General features: G+C 39.8%; 1 protein-coding gene across 1 annotated transcript; it reads right to left on the bottom strand.

Annotated features, from left to right (window-relative positions):
• Window positions 1-7,536: 7,536 nt before the first annotated feature.
• LOC115695139 (uncharacterized) lies at window positions 7,537-12,651 on the bottom strand. The gene is made up of 5 exons (XM_030622229.2): window positions 11,010-12,651; window positions 10,743-10,886; window positions 8,277-8,699; window positions 7,886-8,204; window positions 7,537-7,810 (listed from the first exon to the last, which is right to left on the bottom strand). The coding sequence occupies exons 1-5, from the start codon at window positions 12,649-12,651 to the stop codon at window positions 7,537-7,539; spliced, it is 2,802 nt and encodes a 933-aa protein (XP_030478089.2).
• Between the last annotated feature and the right edge of the window lie 2,002 nt (window positions 12,652-14,653).

Below are 14,653 nucleotides of genomic sequence, written 5' to 3'. Positions count from 1 at the left end.
TATGATAAATGACAATATTATTTAATAATTATTTATAGTTATTAAATAGTTAGAATTGTCATTTAAATTGTTGAATTAGAAAATTGGCGTTTTTGAGAAAATCAGATGCAGAAAAGGTAAAACTGCAAAATTGAAAAAGTGAGGCCCAAATCCACTAGTATAGGGCCAGCCACTTTTGTAGGCAATTTAAACTGATATTTTCATTATTTTAATGCCAAATAATTCAAACCTAACCCTAGTGGAATGCTATAAATAGATAGTGAAGGCTTCAGGAAAATTACACTTTATTTTCTATTTTTTCTTCAGAGAAAAAGCTGAGCATTCTCTCTCCCTATCTTTGGCTGAACCCACTCTCTCTCGCTTCCTCATTGAGATTTCGAAATTCTTAGTGTAAGAGTAGTGCCCACACACAGCAAGTGATACCTCAATCATAGTGAGGAAGATCGTGAAGAAAGACTTTCAGCAAGAAGGAGGTTTCAGCATCAAAGATTCAGAGAAAGAGATCCAGGTTCAGATATTGATAATGCTCTGCTACAGAAAGGAATCAAGGGCTAGATATCTGAACGGAAGGAGTCATTATATTCCGCTGCACCCAATGTAAGGTTTCCTAAACTTTATATGTGTTTATTTTATCGTTTTAGAAAGTTCTTATTTAGGATGTTAATAAACATACTTGTGAGTAGATCTAAGATCCTGGTAAAATAATTTCCAACAACTAGGAGGCAGAAAACTAGTTTTTCGATGATGGGGTACCGGGTCTCCGCTCCTATCATGCGCTTGCTGACGTAGTATACAGAATGTTGAGTTTTCTCTTCTTCCCGGACTAGGGCAGCGCTGACCGCGTGCTCGGAGACGGCCAGATATAGGAATAGGTCCTCTCCAAGAACGGGTTTTGACAGGATCGGAGGCTTGGCCATACGTTCTTTCAACTTTTTGAATGCCTCCTCGCACTCGTCCGACCATTGAAACTTTTGGCACTTCTTCAATATGTTGAAGAAGGGGATGCACTTGTCTGTAGATCGGGAGATAAAACGGCTTAGGGCAGCGACCTTTCCGGTTAGGCTCTGCACGTCTTTATGCTTCTTGGGGGATGGCATGCTCAAGAGAGCTTGGATTTTTTCTGGGTTTGCCTCAATCCCCCTCTGGCTGACGATGAAGCCTAAGAACTTTCCTGATTTGACCCCAAAGGTGCATTTCTTTGGGTTGAGCTTCACTTTGTATCTCCGGACTACTTCAAAACACTCTTCTAAGTCATCTGCATGGCTATTGCATGCTTTAGACTTGACGAGCATATCGTCTACGTACACCTCCATGTTTCGCCCCAAGAGGCCTTTGAACATCTGGTTGACCATTCTTTGGTAGGTCGCACCTGTGTTCTTCAGTCTGAAAGGCATGACTAGGTAGCAGTATACCCCCTTATCGGTCCTGAAGCTAGTGCACTCTTGGTCCGCCGTGTGCATCTTTATTTGGTTGTACTCGGCGTAGGCGTCCATGAAGGACAGTAGTTTGAATCCAGAAGTGGCATCTACCATCTGATCGATCCTGGGAAGAGGAAAACAGTCCTTCGGACAAGCTTTGTTTAGATCATTGAAATCTATACAAACTCGCCAAGTCCCGTTAGGCTTCAGCACCAGGACCGGATTGGCTAGCCATTCCGGGTAGTACACGTCGCGGATCATGTTGTTTGTTAAAAGCTTGTCCACCTCTTTCTTTAAGGCCTCGGCCTTTACTGAATCGAGGGGGCGTCGCTTTTGTTGGACTGGCGACATGTCCGGGTTGACGTTGAGGACGTGTGTGATGAAATGAGGACTTATGTCAGTCATATCCTCTTGGCGCCATGCAAAAATGTCGATGGTGCCCTTTAGTGTTTTTATTATTTTTTCTTTTTTCTCCGGATCTAGGCTCTTTCCTAGCCGGAGTACCTTGGTGGAGTCGAGGTCGCACACTGATATCTCCTCGACATCCTCCATCGGTTCTACAATTTTTTCGGACCCCAGTCGGGGATCCAACTCATCTTCTTCAGCCATTTCTGGCTCAATGGTTTCCCAGACCATCAGTACGGGCAGGTGGGTTGCAACGTTGTAACATTGCCTCGCCTCCCCCTGATTGCCTCTCACCGTCCCTACTCCAGCTTCCTGGGTTGGGAACTTTAAGCACAAGTGTCGTATGGACGTGACTGCGCCGAAATCTACCAGGGCCGGTCGACCGAGGATCGCGTTGTAAGCAATCGGGCAGTCTACCACCACGAAAGTGCAGTATTTGAACGTGCTTTGGGGGGTGTCCGGGCACAAGGTGACGGGAAGTCTCACTTTCCCCATTGGGATAAGTGTCATTCCGTTAAACCCCGTAAGTTGGGAATCACTGGGTGAAAGGTCTCGGTCCGTCAGGCCTATTGCAGTGAAGGCCTCTTTGAAGAGTAGATTCACGGAGCTTCCGTTGTTGATCAAGACCCTGGCCACTACTTTATTGGCGATGGGGGTCTCGATGACAAACAGATCATGGTGGGGAAAATGCACCGTCTTGGCGTCTTCTTCCGTGAATGTGATGGGTTGATCCATCAGCCGGGGCCTTTGAGCTGGGAGTTGAGTAACCTCCCAAACCTCATTGTGCTTCACGGACCCCGCATACCGCTTCAATTCTTTGCGGGTAGTTCCTCCAATATTAGGTCCTCCTGAGATCATAGCCACTCTCCCATTGGGTCTGGGTGGCAGACCGGAGATATGCTGGGCATCTCCGGTGGGAGCAACTGGAGCCAATACTCCTGCTGCCCTCCCTGGTGTTCCCTGTGGCAAAGCCCCTGTCGCCTGACCCGGGTTAAGGTGAGGCAGCCGATTCTTGATCCATTCATAGAGGTGCCCCAATCGGATTAAGTTTTCAATCTCATCCTTGAGATTTTTGCATTCATTGGTGTTGTGCCCAATGTCGTTGTGGTACTCGCATTTCTTGTTGGGGTCCCTCCGGGAGCTATCCTTGTACAGGGGAGGTGGTCTCCGGTAATGCGTATTTTGCCTAGTAGCAAAGTACACACACTCTTAGGAGTCCATCAACTCCGTGTACTGGGTGTACTGTGGAGTGTATCCCCTCTTTTATCGCTTCTCCTCCGTCCGGGTGCTGCCTTTGGAGGATCGTTTACTCCTTGAGCCCTGGGAAGGACCTGCCAGGCTGGCGGTTGGAGCGGAGTGCGAGGGAGCTCATTTATCCCCGAGGGATTTCCAAAATGGGATGATGCGGGGGCCAAGGCCTGGCCCTGACTGTATCCGGGAGTAGTGGAGAATTGTATGCTGCTCATTGGTGGAGCCGCAGTCGGGACAGTACCCGACGGCGGGGCTCCGGGCATATACCCTGCTATCCCGGTGGGATAGTATCCTCCATAGGCCACTATTTGGGCCTCTCCAAGGTTGATGTATTTTTGGACTCTTTTCTGGAAGTCCTGAAGGTTTGCGGCTCCTTCCTGCTGTAGTTCGTTCCAGAATGGAGTCCCTGTACGGATGCCAGCCTGGAGAAGGGCAAGCTATTGTCCGTCATCAACTTTCTTGGTCTTCGAGGCTTCCTCTCGGAACCTCTTTATATTGTTTTTTAAGGTCTCTGCAGGCAGCTGATGATGTTAGTCAAGGCACTGACCTCCAGGTTGACCTTTCTTGCGGCGACAAACTGTCTCCGAAAGTTGGTCTGTAACTTGTTCCAACAACCCACGGATCCTGGCTCCAGCTTCTTGAACCATTCCTCCGCGGACCCGCTTAGAGTAAGCGGGAAGCATAGACATTTTGCGTCATTGCTGACTCTCATGACCGTCATGACACGGTTAAACCGCGATAGGTGGTCGCTTGGATCGGAGTTCCCGATATAAGCTGCCATTTCGGGCATCTTAAAGTTCTTGGGGAGCTCTGCTTCCAGGATGTGCTTGGCACATGGCTCCCGGTCCTCACAGTCTGAGTCAGAGTCGTTTCCTTTCTGTCTCCAGGAGACTCGGGCGATATCTTTTCGGAGTATGGCGAGCTCCGCCATGATTCCTTCATTTAACGTTCCCGTGGAAACCGCGGGTCCGTATTTCTTTTGGTCAAGGTGATCCCGGAGGTCACCTTGATTCCCATTGATTTGATTCCTCAAATCGACGGGAGGACATCTCTGTCCTCTCTTCCCTCTACCTCCGGGCTCCTGGTGCACGAAAACGCTTTTTCGGTCCTCTCGATCCTAAGGGCCAAGACTCCCTTTTTGGAGTTTGCCCCTCTGCGGACCTTTCCCTTTCAGGAAATATGAGCGGACCTTTCGCGGATCCTGCGCCTTTTTCTTTCTCCAGGGGGTAGGAGTAGGGTTTTTCTATTGATTCCCTTCAGTGGGATACCTTAGGGCTAGGTTCCCTAGACTTTTGCTGTTGGGTACTGGGCGAGGATTCCTCTGGTTCCTTGCCAAGTCCAGCAGACATTGCCTTGGGATGCACGTGGATGCCAGCCGTCTCCATGGCTTTTTGCATGGCCAGCATTACCTCTTGCATTTTTTGGTTTTGTGCGTTTTGGGCTGCGATCTCAACTTCATGATCGACAGCCTTTTGTCTTAGAAGCACCAACTCTGAGTAGCTACCGTCATCGTAGGCGTACTCATCGAGGTTCCCCTCGTAATCATCATCAGGAATTCCTTCTTCTTCCTCGGAGCCCTCAGCTGCTCTTGAGGCTACGTCTTCCTCATTCGGGTCCTGAGCATCTTCTAGAGGGCGAGGTTGAAGAGTGCTTCGAGCCTCCACCATTGTTGTAATATGTGGTGTGTTTACAGAAGCTTTCTTCAGCTCTCAATGAAAGCACCAAAATGTTGACCGAGGTTTTCGGCAACCAATAAAATAATAGAAGATTAAAGAGCTGTAAGAAACTAAGAGAAGGATTTTTACGTGGTTGGGGCGTTAATGAGCCTTAGTCCACGAGTCTGTGTATTTATGAGTGTATTAAATACAGAGGATGTTCTTGGTGAGCATTTACTCTTCTTGCACTTATGCAACCCGAAATTCTCGACCCCATTAATGAGATTTGAGGGGGTATTTATAGTGTTTTTGGGGGGTGATGCCCAGAATTATAGTACATGTATTTCTGTAACTATCAATAAAGTTGGGTATTCCCAATGAATATACCATGGGTAATGCATGGTCAAATCCCTAGGTGCTGTAGGGCTTTTATGTGGAATGTCCTTATTGTCTTTTGACTGACGTGACTCTTCGCAGTGTAGCCGTCAATAGACTTAAGTGATCATAGCCTCGTAGGTGCAGATCGGGGGTTCTGTCGTCAGACTTTATTGCGTGTGGCAGTCCCAACACGTTTCCTCCCATGCGGCATTAAATGCGAGATGACTGCTCAGGGGAAGCCTGACACCTCGCGGAGACGCTTTGATGTTACTTAAGCCTCCGGGAGCATAGGGGACTTCGTATGCCTTCTTTGGGAGGCAGGTCCCAGATGCTGCCTTTCTTCATAAAGACTTAGCAATTAATTTAAATGTTAAGATCTTTTGGTCCACGTGTCCCTGTCTGGTTGGTCCACGTATATTGGACAAAATCAGGGGCAACAACATAATATATGTGTTTTGAATTAAACTAATAATAATAATAATAATAATAATAATAATAATAATAATAATAATAATAATAATAATAATAAAAGTATTGTAAAAAAGAATATAAATAAAATAGTTTTAATTACTATTTATATGATTATTTAAATTGTTAAATAAATTCTTATCATACTTTATAATTTTATTTTTGTTTTGTTTTTTTAAATGGTGTTATAATTTTGTTTAAGATATATATTTATATTTAGCTCTAAGTAAATATTTAGGATAATTTTATTGTAATGGCATAGATGTAATAATGTAATAATATTATGTCTAATTATTAAGTACAAATACACTAATCTCAAAGGATGACATTTGTCACTAATTTATAGAGAGAGTGTAAAAGAGAGTAAAAAAGAGAGTCTCCTTAGCACTCTTCATATTAAAAAGGAGAAGTGCTAGCAACAGACTGTACGTTTAGACATTCACTCAAACGTTCCACTAAAAATTGACACATAGAGAACAATATTGTGTAATTGTACTATACATATATATATTTAGGGACACGATTTTATTCTTTAATGTATTTAAGGGTATATATTCTGTGATATACTGTGAGCGTTACATAGATAAGTTATTTAATTTGAGGGTTGAGATTAATATAGGAGTATTTAGGAAGAAATAAGTGGGTAACCGATTCACTTTTTGTAATAAAAAATTATTAAACTTAAAAAAGTAAAAACTGACATAACCACCATCCGTTATATCACCCTCAACCGTCCTCCTCTCTTCTTCTTCCTTCTTCACTCACCACCCTCTTCTTCTTCCTTTTTCTTTTAGATTAGGGCAAAACTCTTCATTTCATACGGGGTATTATCTATATATCTATATATCTATATAAAGGAGAAGTATGAAGCAGTGATGTAGCACTTTCAAATTACTCTAAATACCTAAAGCATTACTAACAATTTATTTATATATATATATATCTATTCTATATAAAATGTGGCTATATAACAGAATTCTTAGTTTATAAGAAATTATTGGGTGATTTTTTTTTAAATAAAAAAAATAACAAATTATTAGATTTTGCCACGTAAAGGGTCAACATCCATGTAGTTAGTTAAACCTAATAAATATAATTAATCCACCTAAAGTGTTGCAATTAATAATAAATTTGTTCATATTGTTTATTTTTTTATTAAAAATTATTTTCAAATTTTGATATTTAGAATTAGTTAAATTTTAAATATTATTTTAAATTAATTGTGAATGTTTTGATAGTTTAAGCAGATGAGCATTTTCATTAATTGCGAAGACAAATTTAGGACGAATAATAATTTATTATGCTTTCAAATTTCAATGATTATCACTACATTGAATATTATTAAATTTAAAATTATGATATTAAAAAAAACTGAAAACTAAAATAAAATTAACATACCTGATTTGGCACGTAATATCTATCTAGTATATATCTATTCTATATAAAATGTGGCTATATAACTGAATTCTTTGTTTATGAGTAATTATTGGGTGATTTTTTTTTTTAAATAAAAAAATAACAAATTATTAGATGTTGTCACTAAAAGGTCAACATCCATGCAGTTAGTTAAACCTAAATATAAATCTATATAAAATGTGGCTATATAACTGAATTCTTGGTTTATGAGAAATTTTTGGGTGATTTTTTTTAAATAAGAAAATAACAAATTATTAAATGTTGTCACTAAAAGGTCAACATCCATGTAGTTTATTTTTTGAATGAAATATCAACTTCAATAAATCAAGAGCATTAAGAAAACAAGATATCCCTCAAATTGGGCCAGATATCTTGCTCTAAAATGCAACCACCAGGATTAATCCGGGACTGCCTTGCAATAGCATGAGCAACTCGATTTGCTGATCGTTTAACAAATCGTATCTTAACATTATTTAAAGAGGATAACAACAAACGACAATCTTCTATAACTATTCCAAAAGTAGAAGACATCTTTTGGTTACTTCTTATTGCTTGCACAGATAAAAGACTGTAAGTTCCATGTTTTCCCAAATTTTTCCTTTTATCCAGCTAAGAGCTTCCTTTATCCTCAATGCTTCAACAACTTCAGCCGGATAGCTACCATTGAATTGGCTAGTTTTGGCCTCAAGGAACTTACCAAAGTGATCCCTCACCACTAGGCCGTAACCATATGAGTTGTCATTTGGGAAGAGTGTCGCATCTACATCAATCTTGAGGTTATTAGTTGCAGGTGGTGTCCATAGCTCAACCCCATCATCACTATTATCGAACGATAGTGATAAAAGAGCACTTTCATCTTAAGCTTTCCTCCAGTGATCAAGAGTAATTGAAGACGTAGCCATAACTTCTTTAACAGTTGAAGTGTGTTTGTTCCAGACAACTTTGTTTCGAGCCTTCCACAAAGCCCAACAGAGAGTTGCAGCACGACAAATAAAATCTTTGTCATTTGTGTTCTGCAGCAGCTCGAACCAGTGGCCAAAAGAAAAGGAGAAGTCAATCGTAGCAGGCCAACCAAAAACTGCCCAGCAAGATCGAGCAAAGTCACAAGTTAAAAGGGCATGAGTTGTTGTTTCTGCAGTAGCTTGGCAAACCGGGCATTGAGAGGATATTGGTACATGTTTCATGACGAGGTTGACACAGGTTGGGAGTGAACCTGCAATTGCTCGCCACAGGAAATTCAGAACCTTGGGAGGTAGCTTCAGGTGCTAGAATTTTCGCCAAAAACCAGAGTTGTTTGGCCGCACCTCGACTGGTTTTTGACTCTGCAACAGCTGATATGCACTTTGCACAGTGAAATTGCCTTGATAGTCTGCTGTCCATGCCCAACTATCGGGTCTAGAGTTGGTACCAATTGGAATGCTTAAGATTAATTCAGCTTCTTCAGGAGAAAATAGATCATGAACTGCCTCAACATCCCAACAGTTTGTATTGGTTTGAAGAAGAGAATTTACATTGTGATTGGTGAGGCCAGGATGGTTAGAAGAGACATACTTATTACTGGATGATGGAAGCCAAGGAGAGCCCATAATTTTTGTATCTTTACCATCACCTATAACACGAGCAGCCCCTAATTGAACCAAATCCTTTGCACCCCAAATACTGCGCCACACAAAGCTTGGGTTATTTCCAAGATCGAATGAGAGAAAATCTATATTTGGAAAATATTTTGCTTTGTAAACTCTACAGCAAGAGAGTCAGGCTTACATAATAATTGTTGGATATATTTTACCAGGATCTAGATTTACTAACAAGTATGTTTCCTTAACATCCTAATATGAATTCTAAAACAATGAAATAAACACATATAAAGTTTAAGAAAACCTTACATTCGGTGCAGCGGAATATAATGAATCCTTCCGTTCAGATCTCTAGCCCTTGATTCCTTTCTGTAGCAGAGCGTCACCAAGATATGAACCTGGATCTCTTTCTCTCCTTCCTTTGATGCTGATTCTCCTTCTTGTTGGTTGATTTTCCACAGTCTTACACACTATGATTGAGATACCACTTGATGTGTGTGGGCACTCACTCATTCACTCAAGGATTTCGAAATTTAGAGAAGAAAAGAAGCGAGAAGATGGCGGCTAGAAATTTTCTGTGAAGGAATGAGATGTATCATCTTTTTCTGAAGCCATCACTACCTATTTATAGGTAATCACCTAGGTTTAAGTTAGAATTATTTGGCATTAAAATAATGAAAAAATAAATGATAAAACCCATAAAGTGTGGCCGGCCATGGGCTTGGATAATGGGCCTCACATATGCAATTTTGCTGTTTTATCATTTCTGCATCTCATTTTCTCAAAAATGCTAATTTTCAAATTCAACCATTTAAATGCCAATTCTAATTATTTAATAACTAAAATTAATTATTAAATAATATTGTCATTTAATATATTTATTAATTAGACATATAAAGTCTCTTAATTAATAAATAAACCTAGAATCTCTTTTCTTTACAATTTCGCCCTTGCTTAGTGAAAATTCATAAACTACACATAGTCTAACTTTAGAATTATAATTGATTAATTAAAATCAATTAACTGAGTCTTACAAGCAGTATGGTCTCAACTAGTATGGGGGCCATGGGTCTATATATCCGAGCTTCCAATAAGCAGATCAAGAATTTATATCTTAAATTCACTGACTTATTAATTCTTCGTTGAATCCACGCATAGAACTTAGAATTGCACTCTCAGTATATAGAACGCTCTATATGTTCCACGATATAGATACGTCGTTAGTTATCCATTGTTATAATCCTAATGTGATCAATGACCCTCTAATAGATGATCTACATTGAAAAGGCACTAAGTTACCGTTACACCTTCAATGTATTTTATCCTTAAAACACTTAGCTCCGTATAAATGATATTTCAGCAAAGTGAAATGAGATCTCCACCATTTATCTATGTTTAGCCAAGCTCGAAGGATATCATCGTTTCACTTCTAAATTCCTATAGAAGTTATAGATTCCATATTTATGTTAGCGCTTCCACTCAATTATACTATCATGTTCCCAAAATGTACGTATCACCCTGACCCAAAAGTAGGCTTAACTAACAAATCAAAGAACATGTATAATACTCTTGAGATCGAACCTAAACATATCAGGATTAAGATCATTTGATCTAGGATCAACAGGTGATACTGAATTGAATAGATATTACGGTAATTTTTAATATATCTAATCAAAGTTCAATATTGGTCCCTTCTGATGTATACTCCATACATCCGATGCTGGTAAACTTTGCCAATACCCTGGAAAGGACATAACACTTATCCAAGGTGTAAGAATACCTATCGCTAATTATCATGTCAGTCTAAATCCAGTGAACTGACAAGTCAGGGAATAAACTATCGAACATATAATTAAGATTATATTCCACTGTGTTGACAACACTATAATCATTAACAAATTCATATGTTCTAGACTTAAATAGAATTCATACATTATGTGAATAATCATGAAATAAATCATGTGAACCATGCAACATTAAATGTTATTTCTGATCTATATTAATAAGTAAATCTGATTATATTGAAATGAGTTTTATTTACGGCATAAAATCCAACAATAACTGCCATCCTTGTTTGGCAAGCATGGCAAGATTAAAGTCATGGAGATGCCTAAATCTCATTCCACCTTCTTCTTTAGGAGTTGCTAGACAGTCCTATGACATCCAGATAATACCTCGCCCATTACTTGATTTTGTCTTCCACCAGAAGCTAGCCATTAATTTCTCAATCTCATTACAAGTACCAATCGGGAGAAGAAATACACTCATAGCATAAGTGGGCATGGATTGAACCACTGTCTTGAGTAAAATTTCTTTCCCTGCACGAGACAAAAATTTACCATCTCAGCTGTTGATACGAGAGATGACTTTGTTTTTTATAAAACCAAGCACAACATTTTTATTACGGCCGATAATATTTAGAAGGCCTAAATAAAAGCTGCCTTCAAGAGCTTCTGACATGTGAAGTATAGAGCAGATATGTGCACGGGTAGTAGTAGTAGTATTAGGACTGAAAAATATTGATGACTTGGAGTAATTAACCTTCTGACCGGATGCATTTTCAAAGAGTTGAAGAAGGTTGGTGATGCTATCAGCAGCCCCTTGTGTGGCTTGACTAAACAAATAACTGTCGTTAGCGAAGAACATATGAGTTATCGGAGGCGCACGTTGAGCAACCTTGCATCCTTGAATGAGTCTATTAGCTTCAAATTTTTGAATTAGAGCAGAGAGGCCTTCAGCACCTATAATGAACAGGTAAGTGGAGAGGGGATCACTTTGACGAATTCCTCTAGACGGAGAGATAGGATCAAGAACATGGCCATTATAAACAACTCTGTACCGAACCGTAGAGACACACGCCATGATGAGATCAATCCATTTGCTAGCAAACCCCATACGAGCCATCATTGCTCTAAGGAAGCTCCATTCAACCCGATCGTAAGCTTTACTCGTGTCGAGTTTTAAAGCCATGAATCCTTTTTTACCGCTTTTTTTTCGTTTCAGATAGTGCATAACTTCAAAGGCAACCATAAGATTATCAGAGATTAGGTGACCTGGAATAAAAGCGCTTTGAGTTTCAGAGATAATACAATCAATCAAGTCTCTCATTCGATTAGCCAAAACTTTCGAAATGATCTTGTAAAGAACATTACACAATGATATCGGTCTGAGATCACTCATAGTAATAAAGTTTTTCTTTTTAGGGATCAAAACAAGATTGGTATCATTGAGTCCATCAGGCAAAGCTTCGGTTGCAAAAAACTCTTTCACTAAATTAGTAACATCCGAACCAACAATATCCCAATGGTGTTGAAAGAAACCAGGTCCCATACCATCAGGCCCAAGGGCTTTATCAGGATGCATAGAGAACACAACCACTTTTACTTCTTCATCAAGGATCGATTGCAAGAGGGCTTCATTGTGAGATATTGTGACATAATTTCTAACATTGTCAATAATTAGAGGAGAAAATGAATCCGTGGACTGATAGAGTTCCTCAAAATACTGATTTATCACAGTTGCAATACCTGTATTCCAACATTGCCAAGTGCCATTAACATCTTCCAATTGCTGGATTTGGTTCGATCTTCTTCGAGCACTAGCCGTAGCATGGAAGTATTTATTATTTTTGTCCCCCGAATGTAACCGATACTGTTTAGAGCGTTGTTTCCAATAGAGTTCTTGCTGCGCTAGAATCTTGAAATAATTGTTCTTTTCCACCATGAAATTTTCAGCATCAAAGTCATTAGCGAAATTTTTGAACTGAGCAAGAAGCTTCTTGCTTTTCTTCAGCCGAGACTTAAAATTCCCAGTCAGGTTTCGACCCCAATCAGCTAGTTGCTTACCACAGATAACAATTTTTCCCATAATATCTTCAGTCGGGTTGGAGTACCAGACATTAGACACAATCTGATGGCATAAAGGCTCTCTTTGCCATGCATTTTCATAACGAAAAGAAGCAGTGGAAATAAAACCAGCAGTAATTTCAGGGAGTAAAAATAATGGGGAATGATCAGATGATGAAAAATCGAGGTTAGTAAGAGATACCTCATTGAAAACATCCAGCCAACTTTGAGTAGCCATAGCTCGGTCCAGTCAGATTTCCACTGCATTAGCTGTTCCTATGCTTCGTTCCCAGGTATAAGGGTAGCCTTTGAGCTCCAAATCAATGAGATTACAGTCTTGGATAGTAGCTTGAAAACCCGAGAGTAAAGAGGAAGGGTATGGACGACCACCTTTCTTGTCTTCATTGCTGAGAATATTGTTGAAATCGCCAATAATGCACCAAGGAAGATTCGATTCAGTAGCCATGGTTCGAAGCAAAGTCCAAGTGCGATGCCTGAGATGCCGATTTAGTTCTCCATACAGACTAGAGAGGCGCCATGAAGCCATTCCAGGAATATTCACAACCAGATCAATGTGATTTTTGTAATATTTGAGTAATTGGACCTAAGATTTATCTCTCCATAATAGAGCTAGTCCACCCTTTCTACCATTTACATCAACAGAAAAACTTCCTTCAAAGCCCAAACGGTTTTTGACTTTTTCCACAACATCTTTAGCACACAAAGTTTCACTAAGAAAAACAAACTTGGGTTTCTTTTGGACACAATTGTCAGCTAGGAATTGTTGGGCCCGTGGGTTCCCAAGCCCACGGCAATTCCAACTGATAGTACTCATAATGTCTGGTGGGCCTGGAGACCAAGACCCACCTTGTCCAAGGTTTTTGAGTTTGTCACATTTGCTGAATTGTTTGGCCCATTTTCCACATCAGTTTCCATTCTTTCTTCTATCAACAACTCAGCCCCACTGGAGAGAATAGACTCCTTTCTTTTCCTTTTTAAATCAGATATTTCTATTAACTCCTCATTAGAATAGCCATCTGTATTTTCATTGACCAAGATAACATGGTCATTATGAGAGATATATTGCTTCCCAGAATTGTGGGATTGAGAAATCATGGAATCAAAGCTAGCGTTTGACTTGGGCTGATTTTTTGGCCTTGCATTAACATTAGGGGAGGTATTAGCAGCTGTCGAATTAACTCCCTGGTGTTCCTCACGGCGGTCTTCCTTGCCGGAGCGAAGCCACGGAGACGCAGTCAAGAAGTTTTGTCTTCTCGTAGGTGCTTTCATGTCTAAACTATAAGGTTTGACAATTTGATCAGCAGGTATATCATAAACCTTATTACAGAACCTTTCGGCATGTCCCATAATCCCACAGATAAAACAAAAGGTTGGCACCCGTTCATACTTGAAGTAAGCATAAAAGGCTTCGCCATTACGTTTTCGAAACTTCATTCACTTTTTTAATGGTTCAGCAACATTAATCGTAACACGCATACGCAAATAATCACGCCACACTCCTGCGAAGTTGTTCGAATCAGAGGTAACAAAAGTGCTGATGTATTTGGCAGCTTCACGAAGAGCCCAATCCCTCTTAAACCCCGTCTTCAAGCCGTGAATTTGTTGGGTTTTATGCCCTAAATAAAACTCCAATTCAATGTAATTCATTTTATTCATTATCAATAAAGAAACAGAAGTATTTTTCATTCATTTGTGTATGTTTTGGTTCATGTTATCAATTGCTTGTCTATTTGATTTATAAATTCATCTGAAACCCTTTTCACATACTTGATCCTGTTTATTGTGTTGTCAACACATTGGAAAGTAAACATGACTATGTGAATAAAGATTCCTAGATTTATCAGACATAGGGTTTTACTGATATGATAATCTACAACAGAGTTTACTTGCATTTGCTATAATGCTATGTTCTTTCCAGAGCATTGGTTAAAGTAAAGCTCAGGTTGGGTGCATGGAGTATGCATCGGAAGGGACCGATATTGAACTTTGAACTAGATTTAATCAAACTTACCGTAATATCTATTCAAGTCAATATCGCCTAGTTGATCTTAGATCAAATGATCTAAATCCTGATATGATTAGGCTCAATCTCAAGAGTGTTATTCGTGTTCTTTGATTTGTTAGTTAAGCCTACTTTTGGGTCAGGGTGATACGTACATTTTGGAAACATGGTAGTGCAATTGAGTGGGAGCGCTAACATAAATATGGAATCTATAGCT

This window comes from Cannabis sativa, chromosome 6 (assembly GCF_029168945.1).
Source record: "Cannabis sativa cultivar Pink pepper isolate KNU-18-1 chromosome 6, ASM2916894v1, whole genome shotgun sequence".
In the NCBI taxonomy this organism is placed as follows: Eukaryota; Viridiplantae; Streptophyta; class Magnoliopsida; order Rosales; family Cannabaceae; genus Cannabis; species Cannabis sativa.
The sequence above is the reverse complement of the archived record's forward strand: the minus strand, read 5'-3'. Positions and strand labels throughout refer to the sequence as shown.